Here is a 24,464-nt window from a genome sequence, read left to right as displayed (position 1 = left end):
GCTTAATGTCACAAATTCAACATCAATAATAGAGTTAATGAGAGTACCAAATTAATATAAATATAAATCAAACATCATTCCAGTTTAAAATGAAAATGATCTGTGAGGGGTCACAGAACAAAGCAGTCTGTGTAATCACAGTCTGAATAGATTAGATTGTAGAGACCTTCTTAAATGTTTTTATAAAGACCCTTTGACTGATCACTATAAACATGTGACAACTGGGTTATTATAAAGGAAAGAGGGCCACGGATGCTGCAGGAGTTCTTTGTGCTTATTTGTCGCTAGGTTAAGACTAGAAAACCTTTTGTCAGTCCATTATCTCTGATGTCGACCACTAATTAACGTCCAGCCACCCGTAAAAAAAGACGTTTCTTTTACATCCAGATTTTGACTGATGAATATGACGTTTTTAATTTTTCGTCGTCGTAATTAATTAGGCATTTAATTGGCAGCTGTTTGTCTACAAACAGGAACCATTAATAGAGAATTCGGCTTACTTAATTGTGCCATATCCAACACGCTTGAGCGGATTTTATGCTTTAATCGTGCTTTTTGTCACATCTGACACCGCTGCTTGGGGAATGCGGTTATTTGACAATGCGACACTCAGCGCGCATGCGTCCCTTTCCAGGAAGTGTGTTAACGTTTTCCTCCACCAGCTGAGAGACGAACTGTCAACAGATAAACCTGCGATACCTGCGCTCACGAAAACACAGCACACACGGTAAATATTTAACGTGATCCCCTCGGCTGGCATGTCCGTCGGACACAGAAGGTGTATTTATGTGTTTCACTGGGCGTCGAAATGTCAAGCTTTGGTCCAGTTGTGTCAGGTCGATGTCCCGTTAGCACATAACGCAAGATAAGAGCTGCTGATCTGATCTGATAACATTTATGATGGGAGTAATCTGACAGTGAAGGAGCTGCTCTCTGTCTAATATAACTGAGAGTGTTTCATGGGAGTAATGTGCTGCAGTGATGGGTGCTGACCATTGTTGTCTGTGAGGTGGGAGACAGGAATGTGAGGCGCAGCATTTCCCTTATGCTCTTACAGTCTGTTACTGGTTATGGCTGGGAATGAGGTATTATCTTTAGATGAGGATTTAATTCACTGAACACAGTAGCTGCTGCAGTTTGATTCCGTGTCTTTGTTTTCATCATGAGCCTGATTCTGTGTCACAGCTGATAAACTCATCACTCATCACAGGGTCTTATATAAAAACAGTGGAAGCATGAATCCTCCAGAAAGGACAGGCTAGGTGTCTGTATCAAACAGTTTGGGCTTGTTTTAATCATTCTTCCTGTTCATACTGTCCTCTAAAAGATTCATTTTAATTCACATTAAGTAGAAAACTCTAATGTTTCCAAGTGTTGAGAGAATTTGTTAACTTTAGATAAATGCTGTGAATTTTATTTCCCATCATTTACATTGAAAGTGGAATCATAGGGAATCTACTGTGTCCAATATGAACAGGAGCAATGGTTACAGCAAGAAACTCCAGTTTTAATACATATTAGATACTTAACACTTACTGAATATTGATTTAAGCAAACTTCAAAAATAGCAAACTTACCCTTTTGAGGTAGTGAAGACTGGTATCATGATATATTATGTTAACTCATGCTATAAACCATCATGGTTCATTATGGATCCACGGGGAGAGACTAGAGACAGAAATGTGTACATGAGGTAAAAGTCACCAAAACATGTTTCACTTGTGCAACAGACAAAGCAAAGAGAGAAGAGAGACCAAGACGTCCTCAGGCTGTCTGGGAGGCAGTGGACGTGACTGATTCCCTGAAGCACCTGTCTCCGCTCCAGGGAGGAGGCCCAGCCCCCCCAGCACACCACCGTCTCCTCCACGGGTCGGTATGAGCTCCAGAGGGAGTGGAGGCCGCTCCAACGGCACACTACCACAGACCAAGATCTGCCAGTTCAAGCTGGTGCTGCTTGGCGACATGGCCGTTGGCAAGTCCAGTCTGGTTCTGCGTTTCGTCAAAGGACAGTTTGATGAGTTCCAGGAGACGACCATCGGAGGTGAGGGCTAGAAATGTGGATGGTAGAATGCTGATCAGGTGATTAGTAGAGAGCAGAACGAACCACTCCGGAATCAGTTCTCAGTTATGAGGTTATGTTTTATTCTTCTCATCATCCCACATGACGGTAAACTGAATATCTTTATAGACCAAGTGAATGTTCAGTTCATCAATAAAATCACGGACAGATTCATCTTTAATAAGATACTACTTAAACGTTGTAGCTGGTAACGATGGTGCTAATAATAATTACCATATATACTGCTGGCTGGCTTAAGCTCTAACTATTGCATCCAAATGTACTAGTTGGTATTAAAATGAATCTGCAAAGTCACTAAAATGGTCAAATAGGTGAATAGTGAAAGTGGATTTGTAATGTAGTGAAGAGGCAATATCAAGTCGGATAAAATAGAAAATACAGTATTATTACCACTGAAACTGTCAAAACGTAATTCACAACAGGTTTTTAAAACGTCTGATAACCTGTCGTTTGTCTGTCTTTGTGTGCAGCTGCGTTTCTGGCTCAGTCTGTGTGTCTAGATGATACCACTGTGAAGTTCGAGATCTGGGACACTGCAGGACAAGAGCGATACCACAGCCTGGCTCCCATGTATTACCGTGGTGCTCAGGCTGCCATTGTTGTTTTCGACATCACCAAGCCGGTATGTACTTATTAGTAACAGTAATTATTGGTTGTGTATATTTACTGCCAATGCAAAACAAAAAAGTCACCACCTGGATTTAACTAAGCAAATAGGAAGGAGCCTCCTATTGGATAATTACTGCATGGAGGATTATTCTTCAGCTGCCAACACGTTATGATCTGGGGGGGCTGCAGTTGATCAGGTCGAGGTTCATCAACATTATGAGTCCAGAGAATGAGGTCAGCTGACTACCTGAATATACTGAATGAGCAGGTTATTAATGTTATTAATCAATGGATTATTTCTTACCTGGTGTCACGGACATATTCCAAGATGACAGTACCAGGATTCATTGCACTCAAATGGTGAAAGAGTCATTCAGGGAGCATGACACATCATTTTCACACATGGATTGAGTCCAGACCTGAACCCCACTGAGAATCTCATCAATAAAAGATCTTTGTTAAAAATTAATGCAACTCTGGACGAGAATAAATGCAGAAGCTGATCGAAACGATGCCACGCTGAGTGAGCGCTGTAATGAAAACTAGAAGTGGTCCTTTTCGTTTTTGGACGGACCGTGTATATAGTCCTATTATTCTAGGAAGTGACTACTGGTGTATGCAGAGGTTCTACAGTCATTAAAGGTAGAAACTACATCACAGTATCAGCAATATCCAGGACAATCTGATCTGATTATCATAGCAGTATAATGTTGAGTTGTATGTTTACATCTGAGGGAGGCGAGCAGTTTGTCCTCTAACTATATTGATTCATGCACAGCTTCCACGTCCCCACGTTATTTACATGTGTTGATGGTTTATCTGACCTTGGTGCTGTGTTTACTCAGGAGACGTTTGAGAGAGCCAAAGCCTGGGTGAAGGAGCTGCAGAGGCAGGCCAGTCCTAACATTGTTATTGCCCTGGCTGGGAACAAGGCAGACCTGGCGGAGAAGAGACTCGTAGAGTATGAGGTACCACCCTCCTGTCCACTCCCTCTTTGTGGGATATAGACTCAACTAAAAATAACTGATTTCATTTTTGTTAAAAACTGTTTTGAAATTAATGCTGATTCATTTCTATGTCTGTTTCTGGTGTAGGAAGCCCAGACGTACGCTGAAGACACAGGCTTGCTCTTTATGGAGACGTCTGCTAAGACGGCCATGAACGTCAATGAGCTCTTCTTGGCCATTGGTGAGTTTCCTTTCTTTTGACAAATATCAGTCATCATCCTCATCCATAAACTATGGACAGATAATAATAAGTGATTATATTTATGATGCAGAGCTAAGAATCTCTAAAATGAGTGTTACATATACATACAATAATTTTAATTCATTCCACTTTCATCATCACACTATTGAAAGTGAAAAAACCAGTGGGGATGATATTAAACGCTTTGTTTTTTCTTTGTATCACGTTTCCAGCAGAATATAATACTTCCTAATGATCATAGGAGTAATTAAGTTAATGTGACTAGGACCCAGATAAACAACAGAACATAGGCGGGTCTATTAACCAAATTAATGACTTTGGTACAATTAATATTCTAAAAACATAATATGATAATTCAATAATCATTATGTTCAAAGTTCCAGTAAATATGCTGCACATGTGCTGGTTTTTGAATGATAATGAACTAATACATGGACCAAACGATCAAAACCTCAATGCAGACGATATTTAATACTTTTAGAAATTTGTCTGTAAGAGCAATGAGACACTTTAATATTTGTTATATTCTGAGAATATACGCTTTCATCTTAGATTGATGTGTTGATGATATTTCACCTTTTCTTCTAAATACAGCAAAAAAGATGCCAAAAACAGACACCCAAAACCCGACACATGCAGCCCGACATCGGGGAGTCAACCTCCAGGACCCAGATGCCCACTCTACCAGAGCCTGCTGTGGAGGGAACTAGACGCAAACAACTCCGACCAGTGTTCCACCATGTACACCGCCACAGCCCTTCAACCATCCTGTCTCCTTCAACCAACCCACTGGGGTAGGCCAGATGTGGGGGAACCCAAAAATCCGCTCACCCCATCACCTCCATTCATCTTCCTGTCCAAAGCAGACAGAAATTCATAGCAGAGAATAAGAGAAGAAAAGAGCGAGCAGAGATGGAGAAGAAAGAGACAGTGCTGCACATCTGTGTCCGTCGACCACGACTGAGATTCTGCATTTGGAAATCACAGGAGGAGGTAAAGTGAAAACTGAGATTGAGAGGAGGAAAATAAAGAATGTGGAAGACAGTGGCAAACCTGTTGTAGTATTTAGCACTAGTTTTCTTTCGTTTTCACTCTGCCTTGCAACATGTCAGTAACAGCCCTGTTTGATTGCATAAACGTGCACAAACTGAGCAGCATACATGGCGAGTGGCCAAGACAGGAAGGGAGAAAAAACGTCCAAAGGATGAAATAAAAAAGCCCAACTGTTTGGTTGTGGCTGCTTTCTTGCTTGCTTTACCTCTGCCTAGTCCTGAAACAATGAAATCCTGCTGTGAATAATGCCACATATTGTATGATCCCATAATTCCTAGCGCTTCTCTCTCCTGCCTGACCTTCCCCTGGTGTCACTGACACTGTCCAGGTCCATAGCAGATAAAACCCCTGGCACAGTTTGTCCAACATAAGTCAACTTGTGCATATTTGTTTGGTGTTTCTTGCTGGTGGTGATGCTCCAGTGTCTCTGTAGCATCCATTCCACTCTCTGTCCATTTGTAGAGACAGAAATTCATTATAGGTGGTAAACAAATAGTCAACAAAGATTCAGATTTAGAAGGAAGAAAATAGGTAAAAGGTTGATGATTTTACATTGTGTGTATCAAAGAAGGTTTGTTTAGGTTTTGCTGTGTTGCTTGAGTGCTCATAACTAACCATGAGCAACAATATCCACTTCATATGGAGTCTAATATAGTCCCATGACTTTAAAGGATTTATTTAAACTGGTCTTAACACAAAACTGAAAGACCTAAATGTACGTGACAGAAAGTCTTGGCTGCTTTCCACAGTGTTTTTTCCCCAACAGTGTTTGTGTTACTGGATAGACGACATGCAGACAGCATGCAGAGCACTTGTTCTGTACAAAACATGCACTCACAAAGTTCAGCTGAGACTCATTCATTTGAAACTTCAGCAGTCCCACTAATCTACGTCAAGTTTATCTCCTCCGATTTAGTGTCGGCCTCTCACAGAGGGCTGTGATCTAACCACTACACTATCAAGTCGTCATTTAAGATGAATTTCAGTCTTTCATGTGGCAGAGCAGAACTAGACGGTATCCTCCCACTGGATTTCAGCGAGGAGCTGAAGATGGAAATTTGGTTTAAATTGACTGTAACTTATAAACAGATATTGCTGATATGCACCTTAATTTTGTATTAAGACCAGCTCAAAAAAATCACAAACTACTCCTTTATTACTATTATTATGCATGTTTATACATCCAGAGCACATCCCCCAAAACTAAAGGAGGGCGTCTTACTAAGCCCCTGTTTTGGATAAATAGATTCATTTTTAATTTCTTATATTGAAGCTGTGGCTCAGCTCAGATTAAATTATTGGCATCAGATAAATAATATATTGTGGGCTTTGTAGATAAAATGTTACGGACAGAGTGAAAGACAAGAAGAAAAACATGTAATAAAACTATTGTGCACTGTAGGAAAAGATCAGTTCATCTTGTGTTTTATGTCTCATATGTCCTAAGCTGTTGGTGAACATGGAATCACAGTGATCTTGTGAAATAGTTTTACTGATTCTTTTATCGAGTATGATGCTCTTAGGCCAGAGTTGTGTGCTTGGTTGCTGTGAAAAGGATTTGTTAAAAAAAAAAAAAAAAAAAAGAGAGAAAAGAATGAATGAAAACAGAAAACAGAAGTGCCTATTCCCAGTTTTCTTTCTCTGTGAATCATGTTTGAAGCTTTCTTTGTGTGCAAAGTGCAGGAAAACCACTTCCCTGATACTGGCTTGAACCATAACCCAATAACTTGGCGCCCTTTCATTAGACTAGACTAGACTGCATTGGTTCTTTGTATGGATGTAAGGAGATCTTGTCAAATACACTGTATGTTATATATTCTTGTCTTAATTTTAATCAAAGTGTATGTTGATTTTAGCAGAGCACACTAGTGAACGTGGAACAGATTGTTTAAAAGGACTCTAATCAATGTTATAAATCGGTTTGGTTTAAACAAACACTGGTGTCCAGGAGAATCCTCTGTTCTGCTTTATTTCACATTTACAGGCACATTAAGGCATTTTGATAAAAAAAAATATGGTGAACTAATTAACAGGATCAAAATGAGAATGACATGTAAAATAAAAGGCAAATTTTCAATCCATATTAAAATGAAAGTAAAAATGTAAAATACTTTTCCTACCAAGAAACAAAGGGATCATGAGCTCATTACATGCAGTCATTCAATCTTCAGTTATCACAACTAATTTTGGTTTGCTGTACAATAAAAAAAAAAAAGAACAAAACAATAACCTGTCATCAGCTGTGGATGGCGCTTTGAGTCCTCAATGCTGCTTTTCTTTCATTTCAAATAAGTGAAACAAAAGACATTAAAAGCCACATTTTTATTAGTCCCTGTTGACAGTAGCCATTTATTCACTTAAAAAAGGATATTTAAAGTTTCTAGCCGCATTGCTATTGTCTTAAAGTTACATGTACAAAACATTAAACACAGAAATCAAAAATCAGTCCTCTAAAATGCCCTTGTTTGATTAAAATACATAAAAATGTGATATTTGAATAAAGAAACCTTTTTATGGCTGTGACAGCCTTTCTGTAGAAACTGGATCCAGAAACTAATCCTCCTTTGTTGTGTAGAGTCTGTTTCTGGGGCGTTTTAATAATTCGACTTTGTAAAGCTCGAATTGGAAACTGTATAAAATGAGGGCAGTATATATACACAAATTAAAGTCAAGGTTTGCAAATTAATATAAATTAATGGAGGAGAAATGATTTGGAATGAGTCCTCACCCTGACCTCTAATCATCACACTCCTCATCCTCCTCTGCTGCATAAATGACCTGGTTCCTGCGTTTAATTATGGGAGTTGTACCTCTGCTGCCAGGAATTCCGGTCTCATTGCTGGTACGTTTTAAGGTACGTGCAGCTGTGGCGTCTTCATCGTCGCCCTCACCGAGTCCTTCTGCCCCGGGCGGAGAGCGGTCTGCTGCTGGGGTGGAGTGGGATGGAGGTGGCAGATTCATTGGACGGGACAGAGAAATGGGTGAGACATCAGATCTGGGCTCTGGCAGAACCATTCGGCTTGGGGTGTAGACGTCAGAGACCTTAACTCCCTCCTCTGCTGCTTTTGACTCGGCCTCTCCCTCCTCTTCCTCCCACTCATCCTCTATAGTAATCTCATCAGGATTAAATGAACTCGACAGTCCCGATGTGTCGGTTGGATACTCGCTGGGCTCGTCCACACTCCCTACACTATTTCCATCTTCATCCTCCTCCTCCTCTCCTCCAGTTGTGCCCCGAACTCTCTGCAGTTCATCACCTGCGTGCCCCACCTGAGCGTAGATGTCTGTGAGACCTAACGTGGCACAGAGCTCGGTTGTCTGAGGGTTGGTGTTGTAGCTTGGGGCGATGTGGGGCTGGGGCTTGCTGGGGTCGTAGGCTGGCACTGTCTGGCTGAAGTTGTCTGGAATGGAAAGTTCACCGCTGAGATCCTCCACCACCTGCATCATGGCTGCTTCTGAAGCACTGAAGTCCCACCTGTTGTGTACAGACAGGCCACAACATAAAAGACTGCATGAAACAGATATAAAAACCAGCAGCAGTTAAAGTAAATTACAAAGATTTATTGACTTTGTAATTGAGAAAAAAAAAATGTAAGCATCAAAACCAAACCAAACCAAACACATCTTGTTTCTGGCTTGTTGCGTTGGGTGTTGCAGTAGAGGTTTAATGATGCAATAATTTGGATAAATGCATGTTTTTACTTACAGTATATACATCAAAACACAAACTTTGATGTATATACTGTACGTATAAGTCAGCTACACATATTTCTGCTACAACCACCACACTATGCAGCATCTTGGTGCTTTAAACTATAGCATCCAAGAACAATACCTGTAAAGTGAACTCTCCATCAGAAAGTATATGTGGATATTAATATATAAAAATATGAAGGTTCAACACAACCAGAGACTGTACATGTTGGTGTTGCGTTTCTCAGAACCATTCACTTGGTGCAGGAAGAGTTCTTGTAGCTAACAAAAACAGGTTCAGCTGGAATTACATGCACGCACATGATATGACTGCTTCAGAGAAGCTTTACAGCAACTTTAGTCCCTGAAGCTGTGTTTTGGTTTTATCGCCAGACTCTTTCACGCAATGAAAGAAGCTTTGGAAATACCTATTTATACAGTGGCGTGAAAAAGTATGTGGAATCTCATGGTTTTCTTCATTAATTTCTCATAAAATCTGATCTGATCTTCATCTAAGTTAAAAGTATTAACAACTATAATGTGCCTAAAAATAACAAAAAATTCTGATATTTAATGTCTTAGTTGAGAACAAACCTCATAGTGCTAGTGGGAAAACCCTTGGAATTAATTAGTGGTTGACAGAGTTTCAGCTGACTTACAGACATTCTCACATTACCCTGAAGAATTTTTGATAAACTTGGGAATTCATCTTCCCCTCAATGACTGCAAGCTGGTCAGGCCTTGATGGAGCAAAGCTGACCCAAATCATGTTTCGTCCTCCATACTTTACAGTAGGGATGATGTTTTCATGATGATATGTGGGTTCTTTCCAAATAGTTCAATATAGTTCCTTCAGTCCACAAAACATTTTTCAATACAGCTGTGCAGTGTCAATGAGCTCTTTGGCAAACTTCAGGCTGCATCAATGTTTATTTAGTAAGCAGCAGCTTCCTATCTCCTTCCATAGGCTCTGCTATGTTTAATTCACTATCAACTGACAGTATTGGATCTCACTGTTATTTTACCTTTGTGTGTGAAAGTTTTTGCACCCCATCCAAAAACAAGAAAATAAAGCCTGTGCAGCAAACATTTATTTAAAATGAGCCTCTCCTCAAATTTGAATGCACATTTCACTTCATTAACTCAAATAGCAGAAAGAAATAATAATTTTTGCATCATTGTCCAGTTGACTTCTACAGAAGATCAACGATGCAAAGTTGTGGTTAACTAAGTTGAGTGTCCAAACTTTTGTAATTAACAATTATGGTTTAGTTGTTTTGCCTAAATTCATGAAATTAAAAAATATAAACTGTACTACCTTAACCTTTAAACTAAGGCTAATTTTTTATTTCTGTTTTCTACAGGCGTTGAATTTGGTGTAGTACAAACAATCACCTAAATATTTAATTCCCCAGGAGTAGTGAGTGTGGTGAACTTTTACATACAACAGTATGTCTAATTATCTGTGTACCGTTCGTGCAGGCCATTATTCTCTGGGGGGTTCCAGGGATGAGGGTTGGTCCTCTGTAGACTGTTTGTGGATTTCAGAATAGCAAGCCACTCTGGGTCATACTCAAGACCTTCAGATGAACCCGGTCTCTCTGGAACATCTACAATCTGTAAAACAATGATACAAATGATATTGTATTGAAATGATTACCAAGTACACTTTAAACAAGACTCTGACCTTTTGTATATCTGTTAACAAAATGTGCGCTCACCTGTAAGAACTCCCTATGGGGCAGACATTTATCCAGAGACAGGAATTTGGTTACACGTGGAGCAGCATTTCCTTTAGGCTAAAATCAAGAACATTCACCATTTTTTAAAAAGAATAACTAGCAACACATTTTAAAAGAAACAACGGATAAAGACATAGCTGCAACACAACTAGCTGCTGTCATTCTCACCGGATGCTGCATAACTGCAGCAAATTTCACATGAAGATGTGCAGAAAACCAGAAGTTGGGCTGGAGGTGAGCAAGGAGCTCCTCAGCAGCAGGACTTCCCAGACTGTTGGACTCCACTTCCTGACGCAGAAACTTCTTTTTACGCAACAATTCCTCTGTACTTCCATAATAGTAGATTCCTCGAGGCCAGTCGTGACTCATGAAAATGTCTATGGGCATCTGGATCTTAAAATGAATTAATCTTGATCAATCAACACTGTTTTAATGAATGAAAGAGAAAGGCAAAGAGGAAAAAAAGCATTAAATGCATATTTACCTGTTTTAGTTTGAATACGTCAATATTTCTGATGTGGTAGGCACTTCGAAGTGTCTCAGGGTTGTACGGAGGGAATTCATGATGACCTTAAAGAGCACACACTACTTGTAACACACCGCAAAAATAATTCAGTTAAAAACATAATTTACAAAAACACTCACCTCTTCTGTAGTCATGTGACTTGAAGATTCCAGATAAACCACCGATTCGAATCCCTCTGTAGCGAACAACACCAGCATAACCTAGGGACATATACTCATGTCAAGTCAGAAGATTAACAGAATAGTAGACTAGTGATAACAATGTATATTGCTGGTTTCTACCAAGATAATAAATGTTGGGTGCCACCCAGCCTCCATAAGGCAGCTCCTGCAGGTGATTGGAAGCCTCATGGTTCCCTCCGATAAAGATGGTCAGAACTGGGGCCTTCTTCTCTCCAGAGTAGTATCTTCAGCAGAGACAGTAATAGTAAATCTGTAAATATTCTCACTCATATCTAACACTTTTTAAAAACACAGATAAAACAAAGCACTGACTTGTAAAAGGTCTGCATCGTTCTGTACTTGGCCGGTACGGCCATGCACTTCATGTCTCCCTCATTTCGCACCGCCTGGAAGTCTCCACAGCATAGCAACAGATCAACTTTCACCCCTTCCTTCTTCTCCAGATAGGCAATTGTCTCATAGATCTTGTCCAGTTCACCATGACAACAGCCTTCTACTGCAATCTTCATGCTGTAGAGTCAGGTAAGCTGCAGGATCCCTGAGAACATTTAACTCACAATGAGTTGGTTTTTAGACGCTGTCAGTGTCCATATGCACAAATACTTTATGATAAACATATGCAAGGATAAGGTTAGGGTTAGTTGTTCAAACACATTTCAAAACAGTGGCAATAGATCTCAGATGACTGCTTGATAATAAAAATACATGTATTCTCCAACTAATTTGATTACAGATTGTTTTTGTTATTTCTTAAGCAAAAATAGATGAAAAAAAAAAAAAACACATGATTGTTTTTGGAAGTCTGGTTGAACCAAAAAGGGTAGATGAAGGCAAACTTTCTTTACAAACCCTCAAACTCTGCAAAGTTCTGATGATACTTTTTGATTATTGTTGTTTTTTACAGTTGATAAAAGAAACAATTAATCCATTAGTCAAAAATATACATAAATAAAATCATCACCTAAATCCACAGTAAAAAAAATAATAACTGATAGTCCCTGCCTTCAGTGGTGATTCCAGTTCTTTTCCTAAAAAGTACATTCCTGTTGGACTATAATTTACAACAGCCCAAGATTAAATTCTCATATCTGGCAAACAAGAAACAGGTCTTGCCACTAATAAGTGGCATGTTTGCTTAGAAATGACTTAGAATAATGATGTCCAAAAAGCTTAAAAATATCATTTATCAAACCATTAATTTTTTGTTTATCTACTACATTGCAGTTCTAGGTCCAGGCTCTTACATGTAGTAATGTGCTGCTTTACTTGGCCTTACAGTGTGGTAAATTAAATAGATTACTGATTTTGGAATGTTGTTTACCTTTTTTTTAAAATAATACTCAAAAGAAATCTTTATTGCAATGACAATAAAGATTTCTTTCCTCTTTTAAATCCTCTACTTTATCAAAGCGTTTGTTTAATGTTTTCTGATATGTTTATTAACCAAATGCTCGATTAATGAGAAGACTATTCATTAACTACAACAGCCGTTCTCTACAGGCCTTACACTGTATATTTATTTGTAATACATGACATATAAGGATTCACTTTGCATGAGGGCACAAGCTATATGGAGCTGATAGTGGCCTCTCGTTGCTTTGCAAACATGCTACCAGACCATTATAATGTGGCAAACGTTGTTTTACACGCGTGTCCTGGAGAGAAGGGCTTTGCAGTTGTCTACTCTGTGTAGATGTGTCCACTTACAACGTCCTATTAACAGCGACACTTCAAAAACATTAGGAGAACAGTGCATGTAGTAGCTAGCTAGGCTAGCTAAGTAGTAAGTTAATCCACAACGTTACATCGTGTTGAAACGGCTGAAACATTTATCTCACTAGAACAAAACATACCAACAAAATTAGCACTTACAATGATAAACGAATAACTGCAGAACGTGTGCGTCCCGTCTGATACGCTGTAAACTTACAAACTCTGTCTGAAAACCATGTTTATATTTCAGGACTTCAGCAAAACGACAGATGAATTTTCCCACCTCGAGTCTACGACGAGAAGCGCATGCGCGCTACGTCACGAGCATAAGCAAACGACGTTTGATCAACGGCAGCAGATTCCACTTAAAAAGGTGTAAAAGGCATTTGGATGTTTTATTATCATTTAGTGTTTATATCAATATTATTTATAATTCACACGCTATTCACATTTTTAATATGTTCGTATTGATTACATGTTTTTATCGGTTGAGTTTTTGTGTCGAAACTCACAGAGGCGCTCATACGTCACTTATAAACAACATTTACCTCATTGATCACTCCCGGTCTGTGTGACAGCTCTTCAAGTTGGCTGCTGCTTTTCTGTTGTTTATCTGCTGCTGGTGATCCAAACCACCGCCGGAGAGGACCATAGTGAGCTGCTCTTACGATAACTCCAGCGTGGAGCTGCGCGAGTGAGGGGCACTTACTTTTTAAAAGCCGCTCACAGCAGCTCTGGGGGGCGGAGTGTCTGCAAAGTGGTGCGCCGATTGGGGCGCTCAATCGGGGGAAGAGAGATGTCGTGCTTGTTGGAGGCCCCTCTCCGCATCAGCGTGCTATCTGTGAGTGCCACTGTCATACTTACAAGTAGCGTTGGCAAATGTGCATTATGGTCGCTCCAGTAGTGAGTGGTTAATTTAATCTGAGCAATCTTAAGAAGCTAGGGGCTGTCAAACTGACGGGTTACCCGCTCCTGTTAGCCTACGAGCTAAGTTAAAGGCTTAGCAACATGTAGCGGCGTGCCTACGTAGCTGTCGAGGTGAGCGGTTTTTAATGTCAACCTCCTCCGTACGGGCGGGAACATCCCGAACATTTGAAGGGGTGCCCGCGGTTAACGCCCGTTCGCCCCGTCGGCGAATGATGTAAACGGAATCAAACGAACATAGCTGTCACTGTCACTCGGAATGAGTTAGCAGCTAATTGCTAGAAAACACTTAAACTTGTTTAGATATTTCATAAATCATAATGAAAAAGAAGTTGCACGGAGGTGATTTGTATTCCCATCACCTGCTATTATTTGAACATAACCACTGTAGCTTGCTAATTACAACTGCAAACTTAACATTGTTAAGATAACTAACGTTTCAAGGAACATTAGCTAAGCACTAGCTAGCATGCGGTTTAGCTAACCAAGCCAACAAAACTCACTGGCTGCCTAACGTTACTACATATTGAAGAGGATTTAACAGAGTTTAATTTGTTCTGTCGGCAGCCAAAAGCCCAGAAATATGTAGGGTTTTGTAATTTAATTCAGCGTGTGACGGCAATTGCTATGTGTATTTTAACTTGGCTAAATTGAAAGCAGCTCCCCTTAACGTTAGTTGTATGTGTAGCTAATTTACATACACACTCAGTGAAACGCCCCCACCGTAAAGCTGTGAACATCCAGACATGAACACACTTCTTAACTACATTTTATTAGATCGTATTTACCTTTTTCGGCATAAGCAGCTGTGTTGTTGCATTAGTCCATCATCTAACGTTATAATGATCATCAGATTGAAGTTTTCTCTTACAAATATTTGGCACTATACATGAAAATAAATTAGTCAGAGCATATTAAAAGGCACAATACATGTTTCTATAATCAGAGTAGATCAAGTCCAGTGACTTGTTGTATGCTGTATGTACGGGTAACAAGACTGTTGTCAATGAACAGCTGATAAATAAAATGTATATCAAAATAATATATAATATATAATAGGGCTCTTGTTTCATTATATTTTCCTGTCCTTTATCTTCTACAAATAGGTTGTATTCCGGCTGTATGCTCTGTGTTGCTGTGAGCTGTTGGTTGTTGTGCAATAGCTAACAACATGCTTCCCCTCTGGGGATTTATTAAATGTATATCAAAGTTGATCTCTAAGCAAATGTGCTGGTACAATACAGACTGTGCCGAACACCTTGTCAGCAACGTATCGGCACCAGACGGCAACAGTAGCAGCGTGTTGTCAGCTGGACGATGTTTACTCCTTTGGGGTCATGTGGAAAGTTCTGGTTCCAGCTGTCAGTGATATAAACAAAGTTTTCTGGTGTCACATGCTGCCACTGGGTACCATATACAACAGCTTTTAAAGGATCCTGACATGGCTGTATGTGTTGGTGTGCATGAGTGTGGATTTGTCAGAGTCTGCAAGCAATTTAACAATTGATTAGAGTAGTTAAATTAGGGAAAATCTGTTATGTATAATTGAATTTTATTGATAAATGTAAAAGTTATTTAAATGCTTGACATTTGAGAATTATTTTATTATGCAAACGTGCAGTCTGTTAGGCTCCTTGTTTTAACTTTACAACTTTAAATTGTTGTTAAATATATGTATAGAAAGTCATAAAAACTGTACTCAGTAAGTCCAGTTAATTTTGTCACTAATGTTTCTGCTATGTCTGTTCCCACACAGGAAGTCACTGCCACTAGTCGCCATTATGTTGACAGACTGTTCGACCCCGACCCACAGAAAGTGCTGCAGGGAGTCATGTAAGTCCAGCAGCACTGTACATGTTGAATGTTTTCTTTCCTAGTGCAAGCAGGGGAAATAAATGACAGCCTGTCTCTTTGCTATTTCACTGGTTGGCTTTACTGGAACACTCCAGTATGGGATTTTATTCAGCCAGTTAAACAGATTCTTTTTTTTAAATGAACACTGGGGAACGTCCTCTACTGAAATGCACTGGCTGAATAAAGTCTACATTGCTGTAATTGTTCATTACATTTGCTAATAAAAATATCTCTTAGAATATCAAAATATATTTTTTTTGTTTAACATTATTAATTGTGATGTTCCACTTTAAGTCTAATCTCTGTGTTTTAATGCACAGGCTTTCATGTGACTTAATTTCTCCCTCTCCCTCTCGACTGCAGTGCCTTGGACTCTGACTGTTTTGTTGTTATTTTTAACTTCTGAGGAGACTAGCTCTGGTTACGGGGCGTACCGCTTCACTACCCGTATACCTGACTGACTTGACCGCCTGCTACAGCTGTACTTTTCCACTAGCCTCACTCACCTGCTATTTGATATCATCTGGGGCACACTCAGAGCAGGGGAATTGCTGCATGGAGAAAAATGCAGTGAATACAAATAAACAGGCTGATTGTGTGTCATATAAGAACATTTAGTACAGCTGCTAAATGTAAACATTATTTATTTCCTTTATTCCTTATAACGTGACATCTTACTGGTGCATGGCTACATTAAAAATTATGAGGTCTTTCACTGTAATCTAAACTTTTACTGTACAGACTCTTGCTTCAAATACATTACCAAGAATCTGATCATCTCTGTGTGTGTGTCTGACCTCACAGTGACATGAAGAATGCCGTCATCGGAAACAACAAGCAGAAGGCCAATCTGATTGTCCTTGGAGCTGTGCCCAGGTACCTTTCTGATCACCTTTCTACTTCCACCCCATCTTAGTTTCTGTTGTTGATGATACATAGAATCATATGTGCAGTGAACAAGGTCTGTATTTAGCCCTTTCTACTCTGCTGCTCTCCTCGTTTTATTATCATGCTTTTGTCCCACATTAAACATTCTGCTCTAAAGTCTTCTACCCTCAAATCAAGAAACTCTTAAAAACTAAAACGTGTCAGATTAAGTAAGACACAGTTGTTTTGTCCATGTGTCAGATACCGATTTAATGAACTCACTTTTGATTGAATTTCACTTTTTTACTGAATTGGAAGAACAACAGAACTGCTAAAGCTACAGAGTATAACTGACTTGCATTATCATCTTCCTCCCCACACCTCACAGGTTCAAGTGTTACAGTGAGTTTACTGTAATGTGTGTGTGTGTTTGTTGTTGGGTTCCAGGTTATTATACCTGCTGCAGCAGAGCTCGTCCAGTCTGGAGCTACGGACTGAGTGTGCTGTGGTGCTGGGCAGCCTAGCCATGGGCACTGAGAACAACATCAAGTCCCTGGTGGACTGTCACATCATCCCTGCTCTTCTTCAAGGTTGATACACATACTCAGTCATGCAAATATTTACTACAAAGGACAAGAACTAGTACCATGAAGAGACACAAACCTGAGCAGTACCTGTCCTTTGTGCTCGCAGGTCTCCTGTGTCCAGACCTGATCTTCATTGAAGCTTGCCTACGGTGTCTTCGAACTGTCTTCGTCAGTCCTGTCACCCCTGTGCAGTTGCTCTATACTGTAGGTTGTTTTGTACAGTTTCTGCTTAAGAATAGAAAGCATTTAAAACACAAATACCTAATGACGCATTATGCAAATGTGAAGATCAAAAAATGTAAATGATGTTTGTTTTTAGGACCCCACTGTGATTCCTCATCTAATGTCTCTACTGAGCCGCTCACAGAGAACCCAGGAGTACATCACACAGATTTTCTCCCACTGTTGTAAGGTATTTGTTGGTATTTAGTCACACACAAACACTATGGAGTAAATCACAGCTGGTGCCAAACAAAGGTTCTCTATTGACTGGACATTTGTTGTCTCCAGACCCCAGAGCACCAGACAGTTCTATTTAACCATGGTGCCATCCAGAACATTGCTCCTCTGCTAACCTCACCCTCTTACAAGGTACATGACTGCTTCTCTGTAATTCCATATGTTCACCCAGATGTGTGACACTACCTAATACTCATTTACTTATGTAGACGTTTCTTTTCGTGTATCTGCATTGACATCCAGGTCCGGATGCAGGCGTTAAAGTGTTTCTCAGTCCTGGCCTATGAGAACACTCAGGTCTCCATGACACTAGTGAATGGTGAGTCTCTTCTCTTCTCTTCTCTTCTCTTCTCTTCTCTTCTCTTCTCTTCTCTTCTCTTCTCTTCTCTTCTCTTCTCTTCTCTTCTCTTCTCTTCTCTTCTCTTCTCTTCTCTTCTCTTCTCTTCTCTTCTCTTCTCTTCTCTTCTCTTCTCTTCTCTTCTCTATTTCTTCTTGTCGTTCTTCCTTTGTTTAATTTGTTTGTGTTTCCAGTACTGGTGGATGGTGAGCTGCTCTCTCAGGTGTTTGTCAGAATGATGCAAAGGGATCAACCCATTGAAATGCAGCTAACAGCAGCCAAATGGTAAGTGTTACAACATTTGATTAATTATTACTCATTAATAATGACTGTATTTCCTGTATAGCTTCTCTTCTAATGTAACCTATTACCTTACCTTACCTTATCCTTCTTTCCCAGTTTAACGTACATGTGTCGAGCAGGTGCCATCAGGACAGATGACAGCTGCATAGTCCTAAAGGTGAGTCTTTTGAGATCTCTACAACTTCAATTTGATTTATTATTATTACTAGTGTATTGTATAAGTGGCACCTTTTTATTGAATGCTTCCAGACCCTGCCTTGTCTCGTGCGGATGTGCAGTAAAGAGCATCTACTGGAGGAGAGGGTGGAGGGTGCAGAGACGCTGGCCTACCTGATGGAGCCTGACATAGAGCTACAGAGGATTGCCAGTACCACTGACCACCTAGTGGCCATGCTGGCTGACTACTTCAAATACCCCAGCTCTGTGTCCGCCATCACTGACATCAAGAGGGTGGGTCAGTGGGCCTGAACAGGCTATGTTATTTTCTGTGTTTTTTTTTTAAAGATGTTTGCCACTTGTTAGGCCAAGTCATTTGGCTATCAAGACCAGTGGCACCATCAGTGGATTTACATCACTTACGTAACCTGGTTGCTGTAAATTCACGTATACATGCAACAGATCAGTAATCACATTTCTGCTCTGCTCTACTACTACTTTGGAAGTACTGCTCACAGGTTTTTAGTCATAGATCCTGATGCTTTTCTCTACTTCACTACTATCACTGTCTGCAGTCTTTTTCTCTTACACATGTGCAAAAAATGGATTAGACACTCGATCACATGTATATATGGCAGAGAAATTTCTGTTATTCAGGAAAAACCCACTTCACATCAGGGTTCTCTTAATCTCCTAAAACGATTATGTTGTTGTTTACATGACTGTAACCGGTTTACTACTACTGCTGCCACTTACTCTATATATAAACACAGTGTATGAGACAGTACCTTTACATAAATGCTTAATCAAAGAACTGAAGATGAGCTAAATGTTAAAACAGATGTCAAGATATCATGTTAAACTAATAAATATGGCCAATACATGTTATGACTAATGCATTTAATAGATCACAACATATTACTGGGAAGTGAAAATTGACTCCTCATGTGTTGTGATAGACTTTAAAGACTAAGAATTATCTTTCTTATCATAAAGTTCTGTCACTTTCCACTCTGTAACTTGCAGCTGGACCATGACCTGAAACACGCACACGAGCTGAGACAAGCTGCTTTCAAACTTTATGCCTCACTAGGCTCAAACGATGAGGACATCCGCAAAAAGGTGATCCCTACTGTGCACGGTGTATTTTTGTCTGCATATGTCACTTTGCACATACATGTTTCTTTTTTCTGACACGTTCGAATTGTTTTCCTCAGATCACAGAGACAGAAAACATGATGGATAGAATAGTCAGTGGCCTATCAGAATCCAGCATTAAAGTTCGTTTAGCAGCAGTCAGGTACAGTTTGTTCCCACTCTCATTGCCTTCTCTCTGCCAAGAATTTAAACAACATTTGTGACATTGCATAAGCACTGAATATGACATTCTTAATTAATTTAACTGTCTAAATTGTGAGATTCCTTCAGCTGCAGGATTATAACTTTTTCTTTTCTTTTTTGTCCAGGTGTCTTCACAGTCTTTCGCGATCAGTGCAGCAGCTGAGGACTAGTTTCCATGACCACGCAGTGTGGAAACCCCTAATGAAGGTCAGTGGAGTTTGAACGAGATTCTGTGATGCAGAAAAACACAACTTTGGCTCTCAGGCCTGATATGCACTGAGTGTGAAAGTGAAAAAAAAAACAACAGAGTAACCTGGTGTGTTGCATATAGTTGTTGCAGAATGCCCCAGATGAAGTCCTGGTCATGGCCTCCTCTACACTATGCAATTTACTACTGGAGTTCTCACCCAGCAAAGAGGTACGTGATTTCTCATATGAATGTGTGGAACGAAGCATTTTTGTCTGTAGCTGTTTGTAGAGAAGAGCCTCTGAAAAGCCACTCTGCCTCTCAACAGGTAGTGCACAAAGCAGAAACTAGTTAGAAACTAACTAGTGAACATGGTGCAGGATTTAACAGCTAGAGAGCCGGAGATTTCCCTCAAGAGTTTGTAGAGAACAGAAACGGCTACAATAGATAAAAATGACCATCCTTCTTCACAACTGCTGGATGTATAATTATGAACCTTTTGCTGACTTGTTCTTGACTGATGACCAAAAGAAATCAGCTATTGCAATAAGTGTATGTTGTTCTGTGATATTCTGCAGCCCATCTTGGAGTCAGGGGTGATTGAATTACTATGCAGTCTGACCCAGAGTGACAGTCCTGCACTGAGGGTCAACGGGATCTGGGCTCTGATGGTAGGCAATAGATTTTAAGTTTCATCCTTATGTCATATTATCTTTATATGTATTAATTAATATATCAGCTCATATATAAATGAATAGGAAATAATTTCAATGGGGAACATTTGTGTGTTAAGAACATGGCATTCCAGGCAGATCAGAAGGTGAAGGTGGAGATAGTTCGGTGTTTGGGTACAGAACAGTTGTTCCGCCTGCTGTCAGACCCCGACACTAATGTGCTGATGAAGACACTCGGTTTGCTGCGTAATCTGCTGTCAACACGCCCGGTGAGTCTAACAGAATAAGACACTTACAGCATTGTGAAGGACACATTTACATTAGCCCTACCTTAAATCCATACAAGTCATTTAGAATAAATATTAAATTGAACAATACTGTCTTCTCATTGGTTATGTTAACATCACATTTCAGTATTGTAGCATATGATAGACTTAAGTGTATCTCGAAACCTGCACAGCAGAACAGGAGTTCTTTAGGGTTTACGTGCTGTGACTGATTTATACATTCACTAACTGCTTCTTTAGGTACATGTATTCAACCACTGTACTAATAGTGTCAGCAAAAAACAATTATATAGAAAAGTTGAATTTAGAGCGGCTGATATCATTCGATTGTACGGGTCTACCTAAAAAAATGACTGGTGAGTGATCTTGTTGCTTCTTGGAATATTCTGTGAAGTACTGTGATCACAGATGTCCAATATTGGCTTTTATAGCTTATTACAGAGAGGTTGCAGTGGGGTAGTGTCAACCTTGACTGTTTCATACTTTCTCAGCCACTCTGCAGATTTGAATACATGACCCAGTATGTGCTGCATTTGCATGAATTCTGCAGAAAAGTAAAACACAGCATGAATACTGATGCTCTCCTGCCTCCTCTTCCTCTCTTGGCTGTCATGTTGTCAGCACATCGACCAGATCATGAGTTCTCATGGGAAGCAGATAATGCAGGCGGTGACCCTGATCCTAGAAGCAGAGCACAATATAGAGGTCAAAGAACAGGTGAGCTCTCCTTCTGTGTCAGGCTTACAAATGGTTTTCGTGCAGCTGCATAAAAAACCTGCATTGCAGACTGGTTTTAACACTGCTCATAAGATTGTCCACTGGTGTTTGTTCTATTTGCTTTTTTTAGATTTTTTTTTCTGAATCACAAAGAACAAAATGTTCAAACAGCAGCACTGAGATTACATTTTTCTTATCCGTCAGACACTGTGCATCTTAGCCAACATTGCCGACGGCAACACAGCCAAGGAACTCATCATGACCAATGACGACATGCTCCACAAAATCAAATACTACATGGTACTGTAAATAAAACCATCTACTCTACTCTAGCTCAACCTTGTCCTGCTGATCATATGAAGTATTTGATGTTGTTGTTGCAGCAGTAACACCTCTACACCTGCTGATTTTAGTAGACATCTTAATAAGGCCATGTGATCTGTGTTTTTATTCTGCTTTTCCTCACTTGAAATTTTTCGGACTATTGTGTGTTCTCACAGGGGCATTCGAATGTGAAACTGCAGCTTGCTGCCACCTTCTGTGTCTCAAACCTTATCTGGAATGAGGAGGATGGTAAGAGACACACCACACAAGAGGAAAGACAAATAAAGAAAAGCGGGGGGGGGGGGGGGTAAGGGCTTTGATAAAAGCTGTATGGCTGAAGGTGTATTCACAAAGCAGCTGAAAAACAAGGGTCTGGGGCTGCATTAACTGTGTTGCTCAGTGCAGTCTGTTAGGGCTAAAAGTAAAGATTATTTCCATTATTGATGAGCAGATTAGGACCAAGAGTCCAAACTCCACAGCTATTTACTTTCCCACTTAAACATTAGAGACATGCACCAAAGCTGTTTTTCTGTTATAATGTGAAGACAGCTTGAGCGGAAACCTCCTCCAAACCACCTGCATCGCTCCGTTTACAGATCAACGTGTTCCTGCTTCTTTGGTACAAGAGAGGTTCTCGTGTCCTCTGCTCAGAATGATAATGAGATGCATCTTTTAGACACTGAGTGGAACGCTTAATGTTATTAATAAGCCATTTCCGTTCTTTTTGGAACATCTCAGTTGAGATGAAATTGAAGTGGAATGAATTATTTTCCATCAGGTTCTCAGGAGCGGCAGGACAAACTGAGGGAGATGGGCTTTGTGGACATCTTGCACAAACTCACCCAGGCCTCTGACTCCACCCTCAGTGACAGGTGAGTTAGCACAGCTCAACTCAACTCATGAAGCACAGAACATTCACACAGGTGATAAAGTGCTGATCAGGGTGGACTGACTGTGTCTCTGTCAGGGCGAAGACGGCGATGCAGCAGTACCTAGCATGACTACAGAGGGGACAGATGCTCTACTGGCAGCCTAACTAACAATCACGGGAGGACACCTGCCATTGGTTCTTCTTTTTTTGGTCTTGTTTTGATTATTCTTGACGCTTGTTTTGTTGCACAAAGACACCTTTCTTATGGATCTGTGGCTGGCCTCCCTTCACTTCCCGACCTCCACATCAACAGTTCTCCTCACTCCATTTTGGAGACTCTGAGACTGGTTGTTGGGAAATCAACGGTTAGGAGGGCTTCACTTGCTTTTTCTTCAACAATGAAGTGAACTTTTTTCCTTTTTGGACTTTTTAATTTGAGCTGGGTTTCTTTTTTTTTTTTTGGTCTTGAGTGCAGCAGCCGGCGCCACCCTGGTGCTTTTGGACTCCCAATCATGGAGAATGGGCTCTCAGAGACTAGAGGTTTGACACAAGAGCATGGCTGTAGGACAGCAAAGCTTCCCAGTTTTATTTTTTTAATTTGTAACTAATGATATTAATATTAATGTTTCCTTTAGGTGTTGCAAGCAAGGACACATTTGAAAAAACACAGACTGCCTATTTGGAAATTTTGGGTGTTTTCTTTTTTTGTGGATACATACCTCGTAAATATATAAATATATATAAATATAAACATAAATATATATTTTTGGAGTTTTATTTTCCCCTGACCCTCATCTAGTTTTTATTCATCCTCTCTGAACGATGATTCTCAGCACAGTAGGTCGCATCCACTGCACTCTGAAGTTCATATCTGACTTTGGACATGAGGTGAATATAGAAGGGAAATGTAATTTGCCTGATTTAGTTCTTTTTCTCTTCGCCCTTGTTGTTCTGTGTGTACTGGAGCCTGTCTCTTCTATCCGACATCCTTATAATCCCAATGGGAAATGTTTTTTGAGAGCTGATAGTGCTTACTCCAACCTGCCCAGTTACTAATTAACAGGCATGAGTACACAGAACGCCAGAGATTAGAGGATGCATGTATCCTCCCACCTCCATTGAATAAGATGTCTGTTGCTGTTTCTGCTTTCTCTCTGCGGCCCACTCTTTTGTGTGTGTTTGTCAAAAGAGATAAATGAAATTCCCCGAGCTCCTGGGTTTTATTTCCTCTGATGTGTTTTGAGAAGCGAGCAAGGACAGAGTAGATGTAAGGAATAAAGGAAGAACAATTTGAGACTAACCCCTGGAGGGTGCAGGCACTAAGTGCATCGACAGCAGCGGCAGAATCAACTTCTACATTGTGTTTGGTCCCTGTGTTATATAATTTATTCTCCCATCAGGATATTTCTAGAGTGTTGTTCCCTGATAATTTAAACTTACTGAAGCTCTGGTAGAATGAATGTTACCATTGAAAATATATGCAGACCTAAAGAAGGTTTCCGTTTGTGTTGTGTGTTATTTCTCTCTGGTGGACATGGTGTGGATTTGGTTTCACCTTAAAGATCCGTCCGGACCAAAGTTGAAGACTGTTTGGTGCTGTGCCTTGTCCTCCACAGTCTGATGTATCAACAAATCAAATCCAGCTTGAACATTTAATTTTCCTGCTGTAGTTTCCAGCAATGTTGTCTGAAGAAAGCACAAATATACACTCAGGTCATTGGTATGCCCCATTCTTTAAACACCTGCAGGGTGTCCATGTGGACAGATGC

General features: G+C 40.1%; 3 protein-coding genes across 4 annotated transcripts; 2 read left to right on the top strand and 1 right to left on the bottom strand.

Annotated features, from left to right (window-relative positions):
* The first annotated feature begins 600 nt into the window (after positions 1-600).
* Positions 601-6,543, top strand: rab5b (RAB5B, member RAS oncogene family). The gene is given in 9 exon segments (XM_033326846.1): positions 601-639; positions 642-727; positions 1,731-1,791; positions 1,793-1,865; positions 1,868-2,041; positions 2,551-2,702; positions 3,535-3,657; positions 3,784-3,877; positions 4,493-6,543. Coding segments are annotated over 9 exon segments (918 nt in total). The 3' UTR covers positions 4,609-6,543.
* dbr1 (debranching RNA lariats 1) lies at positions 6,523-13,473 on the bottom strand. Of its 2 annotated transcripts, none has more exons than XM_026375713.1 (9): positions 13,356-13,473; positions 11,407-11,632; positions 11,194-11,318; positions 11,032-11,112; positions 10,871-10,956; positions 10,555-10,779; positions 10,366-10,443; positions 10,116-10,261; positions 6,523-8,426 (listed from the first exon to the last, which is right to left on the bottom strand). In XM_026375713.1, exons 2-9 carry the CDS (start codon positions 11,601-11,603, stop codon positions 7,688-7,690), a joined length of 1,677 nt encoding a protein of 558 aa, XP_026231498.1. In that variant the 5' UTR covers positions 11,604-11,632; positions 13,356-13,473; the 3' UTR covers positions 6,523-7,687. The 2 variants fall into 2 exon arrangements, with proteins under 2 accessions (XP_026231498.1, XP_026231497.1); XM_026375712.1 differs by lacking the exon at positions 13,356-13,473 and adding an exon at positions 12,967-13,102.
* A 43-nt stretch (positions 13,474-13,516) lies between these two features.
* Positions 13,517-24,191, top strand: armc8 (armadillo repeat containing 8). The gene is made up of 22 exons (XM_026375711.1): positions 13,517-13,648; positions 15,488-15,564; positions 16,390-16,461; positions 16,900-17,042; positions 17,146-17,243; positions 17,359-17,451; positions 17,550-17,630; positions 17,742-17,817; positions 18,030-18,120; positions 18,235-18,295; positions 18,388-18,588; positions 19,321-19,416; positions 19,512-19,594; positions 19,761-19,842; positions 19,967-20,053; positions 20,401-20,493; positions 20,616-20,765; positions 21,405-21,500; positions 21,705-21,800; positions 22,001-22,073; positions 22,603-22,696; positions 22,792-24,191. Exons 1-22 carry the CDS (start codon positions 13,604-13,606, stop codon positions 22,823-22,825), a joined length of 2,022 nt encoding a protein of 673 aa, XP_026231496.1. The 5' UTR covers positions 13,517-13,603; the 3' UTR covers positions 22,826-24,191.
* The last annotated feature ends 273 nt before the right edge of the window (positions 24,192-24,464 follow it).

This window comes from Anabas testudineus, chromosome 21, assembly GCF_900324465.2.
Source record: "Anabas testudineus chromosome 21, fAnaTes1.2, whole genome shotgun sequence".
Lineage (NCBI taxonomy): Eukaryota > Metazoa > Chordata > Actinopteri > Anabantiformes > Anabantidae > Anabas > Anabas testudineus.
Note: the sequence above shows the minus strand (reverse complement) of the source record. Positions and strands in the feature narration are given on the sequence as shown.